A 7,500-nucleotide genomic window follows, 5' to 3' on the forward strand; every position below is an offset into this window, starting at 1 on the left:
GCCCCGTCCTCCGATGTCTACCTCCACCAGCCTCCGCTGCTGTATACCTGTGCATGCAGTAGGCAATTTTTCAGTTGGGTTCACATTCAAGCTGAAACTAAAGCCCAACAGAATTGCCAATCTAGAAACTAAAGCCCAACAAATTACACATTTGGAAACCAAGTGCTATTCCGCCATATCTTCTCACACAAACACACATAATGGAATCCATTTGAACCCTGCAGACGGTTAACCTACCTATCATTCTACTATAATCTTTTATTTTGTCGGAGCCGATTATCCCTTGAACCTATTACTGCTCCCAAATCCTCTTATCCCGCATGGGCCTGGCATCTCCTAGACTGAGCCTCTAAGTGTAGTAGTGTCTGAAAGTCCTGTCTCAGCAGATTCTTCTCCTGTTTCTCCTTCAACACCTGGTCCTTCACAGCAGGGGGTGAGAGAAGGTAACTCGATTTAGATGGTGTGTGTGTGTGTGTGTGTGTGTGTGTGTGTGTGTGTGTATGTGTGTGTGTATGTGTGTATGTGTGTGTGTGTGTATGTGTGTGTGTGTGTATGTGTGTGTGTGTGTATGTGTGTGTGTGTGTGTATGTGTGTGTGTGTGTATGTGTGTGTGTGTGTGTGTGTGTGTGTGTGTGTGTGTGTGTGTGTGTGTGTGTGTGTGTGTGTGTGTGTGTGTGTGTGTGTGTGTTGCGGGGGGGTGGGGGTAGGCACATGTCTCTAGTCCCTGTACCACCTGGTGGTTCCCTAGCAGCCAATAGGGGATCTCATCTAGCACACTCACTCGCTCACACACACACACACACACACACACACACACACACACACACACACACACACACACACACACACACACACACACACACACACACACCCAACGTGCATGAGAAGGTGAGATAAGGGACACCTCTCTCTAGTCTATCCCACCTGCTGATCTGCAACAGCTAATAGGGGGTCTCATCTGGCACTTCTACACATTAGCACACATGTATACACACACACACACACACACACACACACACACACACACACACACACACACAAGCGTCAGACATATGATGACAGACTTTGTGCTACCTTTCAAAACCTCATAAGTGGCTCACAGTAAGGGGTGTGACACGCTTTATGAATATCAATACAGAGGGAGACATTTCCACATTCTGAAGACATTAACATTGCTACAGTACATGTCTAACCAAGAGATACACCTCTTTAAAAAAGAAGAAATTCACTGGATTAACAGCTTTTGCCAGTACATTTGGTGCAACTATGCACTTCCTGTACAGTATATGAGGATAGCTGTGCATGTGAGGTGGACAGAGGAGTGTTTGAAGAGCCATCTGAGGTGGAAAAGCTCTCATTAATTCATGTCTTCTGTACTACAGATAGAAAAAGAACAGGCACCGTCTTTGGAAAACTAACAGTATCACAATGCATTCGAGGGGGACTTGGGCAGCTTGTCTTTCCTACATGGCTGCTCATACTGTGCTTATGTTCTGTACTTTGAAATATATGTATTTGTATGAAGCTGTGATGAAAGGACTGATGGGAGATAATGTATGTATAATAATGTGCATGCCCACGTTGTGTGCTTTCCAGTTACGTACTTTATGTGTGTGTGTGTGTGTGTGTGTGTGTGTGTGTGCGTGTGTGTACGCGCGTGTGTGTGTGTGTGTGTGTGTGTGTGTGTGTGTGTGTGTGTGTGTGTGTGCATGCAAGTTTGCGCGTGTGTGTGCGTGCGTGCGTGCGTGTTTGTGTGTGCGTGCATGCAAGTTTGTGTGTGTGTGTTTGTGTGTGTGTGTGTGTGTGTGCACGTGCGTGTGTGTGTGTGTGTGAGGTTTCCTCCTACCTTCTTGAGAACGATGACTCCTTCCTGACTGTGTCCGTTGGGGGTGATGTCGAACATGCTTCCCTCGTCGCCGGGGACGATGCAGTACTCCACCTCAGCGTTCCTCCCGGCGTCCAGATCGTGAGCTCTGATCTTGCCCACCGCTGAACCCACGGACGACATCTCTGGCACCCGCAGGTGGAACATACCTGCCATACCACAGAGAAACACAGACACCTGTCAGACACTGGCGTAGATCTGACAGGAACTCATTGCTATGGACAGGTGTAAGGATCAACGGCTACACCTTGTTTGCCAAGGTGGACCCTACCTCATATTGATTACTGATCTATTGAATCATGTATATATATATATATATGTATATTATTTATATATATATATATATATATATATATATATATATATATATATATATATATATATATATAAAGAAATGAGGTTCTGGGGGGAAACTTGATCCCTTCAAAGATGCTTTACTTGCTGACGCATTCCGGAGCAAGGCTCCTTCATCATGCTTGCACATTTCGAGCAAGGCTCTTTCGTCATGCTGTGATGAAGGAGCTGGCCCTGAAACGAGTCAGCAAACAAAAATGTCTTTGAAGGGATCAAGTTGCCATGCAGAACCTATTTTCTTTACATGTACTTTATATTCCATGGACTGAGAGCCCCTTCAACGCTTCGACAGACATTGAAAAACTCAGACTTTTGAGCGCCAGCACTTTTCGGCAATCTATTGAATCGTCTCAGATCAGTGAATAATGTGAATAATTACAGTGAATAATATGGCCAAGCGGCTGCTAGAGAATTCTGTAAAAAGCATTGGTGCTGTATATATATATATATATATGCCAGTTAGCTGACGCTTTTATCCAAAGCGACTGACATTGCAATGAGTGCATATATTTCAGTATATATGGCGCAACAACCTAAGCCTTGTTAGCGCCATGCTCTACCAACTGAGCCACAGAGGACCACATGTGGGCCATGGATCACACCCACTTTTGGAGAACCTCGGAGGGTTGTCATTGACGTCGCTCAGGGTGATGTTGATGGTGGTGGTCCCCGCCAGCCCCCCCAGCTGACCCCCCATGTCCTTGGCCTGGATCAGCAGCTGGTACACCTCCTTCACCTCACGATCCATGTTGGGGAGGGCTGTCCTGATCACTCCTGGACACGGACAGACAGAGGAGATCATACATGAGGAGGAGGGGAGTGTGTGTGTGTGAGAGAGAGAGAGAGAGAGAGAGAGAGAGAGAGGGAGAGAGAGAGAGAGAGAGAGAGAGAGAGAGAGAAATAGAGAGAGAGAGAGAGAGAGAGAGGGAGAGAGAGAGAGAGAGAAAGAGAGAGAGAGAAATAGAGAGAGAGAGAGAGAGAGAGAGGGAGAGAGAGAGAGAAATAGAGAGAGAGAGAGAGAGAGAGAGACAGAGAAATAGAGAGAAATATATATATATATATATATATATATATATAGAGAGAGAGAGAGAGAGACATAGAGAGAGAGAGAGAGAGAGAGAGAGAGAGAGGGAGAGAGAGAAATAGAGAGAGAGAGAGAGAGAAATAGAGAGAGAGAAATAGAGAGAGAGAGAGAGAGATAGATAGAGAGAGAGAGAGGGGGGGGGGGAAGAAGAAGAAGAAGCAGAAAGAGGATGAGCATTGACTTTATAAGAGATTGTTTCCCCTTTGATGTACCTCCAGGGAATCCAGAGAAGAAGAGGTGGATTTGGTATGACGCATTCATTAAACCGCACATTACACGTCTGTGTAAGAAGTCATGAAAGAAAGACCTTGTACCGTGGAGCCAAGTCAGCCATGACTGCAGAGAGATTTTTTCACCCTCCAATATCCTTAGCCCAACTGTTTCTAGAAAAAGGATTATTTCTATGTTTCTACACTAAATGGATTGTGGGAATCAAATGGTCCCTGTAGGCTAACGTTTTACCGCCCTTTGTTATACACCCCCAAACGCCAGTGACTGTGACCTCTTTGAAATTGAATCATTTTTCGCACTGTTTGTTCCAACATTCACACCGTAGCTAACCGCACATAATCAAGCGCTTAGAGCGCTTCCCGTTTTCTCGTTACATCACGATATCCGATTTGCAACGCGTGGATGACCTTTTGCGTGTTCTCGTGACTGTGTTAAGGAGCCAATAAGCCACTGACGTTAGGTACTGCACACTGACCGTGTTGGCCATGCGTGCTGCGTGGCATGCTCGCGTGGATGTTGACACACAGCACCTGAATGATCCTTTATTTACTTATTTATTTTTGGATTTTTTCTTTGATTGGATAGAGATAGTAGAGAGAGACAGGAGAGTAAGGAGGAGAGGGAATGTCAGCAGGGCACGGGCCAGACTCCATCCCATGCCAACATGGGGATACATGTGCACTGTCGGCCGTGGTGCTGGACCACTGGACCACACCCAGGCCACAGGTGGTCCTTTATTGACCTCAGGGTTGTGATCTTACCCGTTTTGGAGTCCACAGAGAAGTAGGGCTGTCCATGGAGTATGCTGTAGACGATCCGGGCGCTGTTCCCGTACGTGGGGTCGTCTGCGTCCGTGGCAGTCACCTGCATCACAAATGTACCTGGGCAATAACAACAATTATTGTTGTTAATTATTGTAAATACAAGTCTGAAGTATTGTCTTTTACTCTGTTCACCGTGGGACGTGAGCAACAGTGTGGATGTAGACCAGGGGAGGCTGGTGGAGGGAGAAATCGGAGGACGGGATCATGGCTCATAATGCATGGTATGGAATGAGGAATGGTATCAAATGTGTGTGCTTTATACCATTCCTCATTCCATTCCCATGCATTACAATGAGCCCCGTCCTCCGATTTCAACCTCCACCAGCATCCCCTGGTGAATATAGACCATTCTTACTGTTTTGAATTCAATTAAATGTTCCATTCTGGTGTGTGGGCACAAGGCTATATGATTGGTTGATATACAGCAGGTTATATTATCTGATGTGACTCTGAGTGAAACACCATCTTTTGAATATGTTGCTGAACGATTTCAAAGAAAGACATACAGTACTGCAGGAAACTACTGTGTCCTAAGTCCCCATCCAACTCAGAGCTGTTCGGACCCCAGATGAGAATTAAGAGATTAAGGGTTTTAAAACCTCACTGTTAAATTAACGTTGAGTAATGGCATTTAGCAGACAGATGGATGGGCGGAGTTCACTTAAGATATGTCGCCAGACAGACAAGTAAATTATTCAATGCAGGAAAACCACCAAATATGCAAAAAAAAAAGCAATCCTCTGTAAATATGTTGTATCGTGGCCTCATTTCCTACAAAATGAAAGATTATCTTGCAGCAGTTGGCACTTTCGAGCCTCAAATGAAGTTGGAAAACGATTTGGCTTCTTCTGTAGACTAAGCTGATGAAGTCTATACTGCATGTGGTTCATTTTAAATGGGACGATTCGGGGTAGCAGCGTGTGCAACTTCCTCCATCATTGCTTTCAGTCACAGACACAAGCGTAGGCGATGGCTGGGGTTTGAACCTGGGTCTGTCACGTGGGGGACCCACGTGTCTACCATTAGGCCAAGAGGACATCCTCAAGGTCCGTTTACATGCCTCGGGCAGGGCTACTGTACATTCCAAATCACCTCCCCTACACCAGCAGTACCAGGACAGAGTAGAGTCACACAGTAGAGCCCACAGCAGGGCAGAATATAGATACACTTGCACACGTGATGCCATTCCTCATTCCATTCCATGCATCACAATGAGCCCGTCCTCCGATGTCTACCTCCCCCAGCCTCCCCAGATACTGTACCATAATGGTAGAGTTTATCAATCAATCAATCAATCAATCAATCAATCAATCAATGTATGAGCGTATATATCTAACCTCCAGGGGACATCTCAGGTACGCTAGCCGTGTAAGGTCCGTCCAGGAACTTGGGTTCGTTGTCGTTGATGTCCTGGACCTTGATGATGAACGGGGACTCTGGTTCCAGGGGCCTGCCTGTGAGCAGGTCGACGGCCTGGGCTCGGAGCGTGTAGAAGGACTTCTCCTCGCGGTCCAGACTCACCAAGGCGTGGATGTCGCCCGTGGTCTGGTCGATGGTGAAGATGGAGCCCACCCCTTCCCCGGAGAGCGTATACTTCACCTCGCTGTCGCCCTGGTCCATGTCTGTGTGGAGCTGCAGAGAGAGAGAGAGAGAGAGGATACATTCAATGTATGTGTAATGGAGGTGGTTTGCGTTACTCGCCCGTCATCAGTGGCCTGGCCCGAGACCTGAAGACATGTGCCAGCTCCAGGGGACGCTTGTCTTCCACAAGGGAGACCCAGGGTCGAACCCCAACGTGTAGCGGAGGTGGTTTGGAGGTTCGGAAACCACTATCCCATAACGACTAGCCTGGCCTCTCCAAGACCGGGAGACATGCGTTAGCAGCTTGAACTAAAGCCAAGGCTTTAGGATAGTGGACTAAGTATGTTTTCCATCTGGGTCAGGTGACCCGGGCTCGAACTTATGGCCTATTTACTCCCGGCAGTTAACGAACGCACCGTGAATAACCACGCAAGGCGAAACATTTCTTTGAAAAAGCCCCCACACTTAGATGAATGTCAGCTGCATTACAAATGCACCAAGACAAGTAAGAGTTTACCTCATGCATGATTTAACCGGAGTATGTGTGCAATGCAAATACACAGCAGCATGGTTGAACAGACAGGGAACGGTCTCTGCTCAACGATGAAAAGCCTGTACAGAGTCTACATCCTCGCCTTGCTGCTGTCGCTGTCACAGCCCATAAGGCTCCAGCCCCGTCCCTTTAACCCATTTGTTGTTGTTGTTGTTGCTGTTGTTGTTTGTTTGTTTGAATCCCAGATTGACCCTTTAAGTGGACACACTGTACTGTATCATATCGTATCAGAGCTGTGTGTTAGGGTTAGGGTTAGGGTTAGGGTTTGGGTCAAATTGACCCGTTTTAAATTTTTACTTGAAGAAAAAATATACAAGGAAACATGAACATCCCATAACGGCCCCATAGAGAGACTCATCACTTAGACAGGTCCGTTGTCATGGTCGGGTTTTACATCGCTGATAATCCACAAGCCACAACAGAGGGATGTTGAGTATAATGCACGATAATGAATCTGTGTACTATAGTACCATATGGATAATCCATGGGTCACAACAGAGGGAAAGTATACCGCACTATAATGACTCCGTATAGTATACTGTAGTAAAGTAGAGTATTGTATGAATAATCCACTGGCTCATTGTAATGCACGGGACAGAATGAGGACTGGTATCAAAGACACCTGTTTGGTACCGTCCCTCATTGTGTTCCATGCATTTACATGACATTGATGGCATTTAACAGACGCCTTTATCCAAAGCGACTTACGACAAATACATTTGTTTAAGTCAGTGAATCATCTATCCATCAGTCATCATAGGATAAAGTAATCAATGCTCAGACCAGGGGCCGTTGGCAGTCACAATGCTCGAAGAAGGATTTTTATTTTTTTTTCTCTACAGGAGAGAATATTGTAGAGGTGGGTAGTGGGGGGTGAAGCGGTCTCTAGGAGGGACCGTTAAGATGTAGCCTGAAGAGATGGGTCTTCAATCTACGGCGAGTCTGTCCTCCAATTCCTACCTCCACAGTAACACACTGTAAAGACTCT

The 7,500-nt window shown here is 46.3% G+C and overlaps 1 protein-coding gene across 1 annotated transcript in view; it reads right to left on the reverse strand.

The window, feature by feature from the left end:
* LOC310819311 (cadherin-12-like) overlaps positions 1–7,500 on the reverse strand; it is a gene marked incomplete at both ends in the record, with an annotated part of 24,131 nt that overhangs the window by 12,275 nt on the left and 4,356 nt on the right. Inside the window, 4 exons of the mRNA XM_083690554.1 lie at positions 1,847–2,034; positions 2,846–3,013; positions 4,316–4,435; positions 5,716–6,010. Coding sequence (XP_083546680.1) covers positions 1,847–2,034; positions 2,846–3,013; positions 4,316–4,435; positions 5,716–6,010 — 771 coding nt within the window. The remainder of the gene's footprint in view (positions 1–1,846; positions 2,035–2,845; positions 3,014–4,315; positions 4,436–5,715; positions 6,011–7,500) is intronic.

Source organism: Argentina silus (genome assembly GCF_951799395.1).
Source record: "Argentina silus genome assembly, chromosome: 18".
Lineage (NCBI taxonomy): Eukaryota > Metazoa > Chordata > Actinopteri > Argentiniformes > Argentinidae > Argentina > Argentina silus.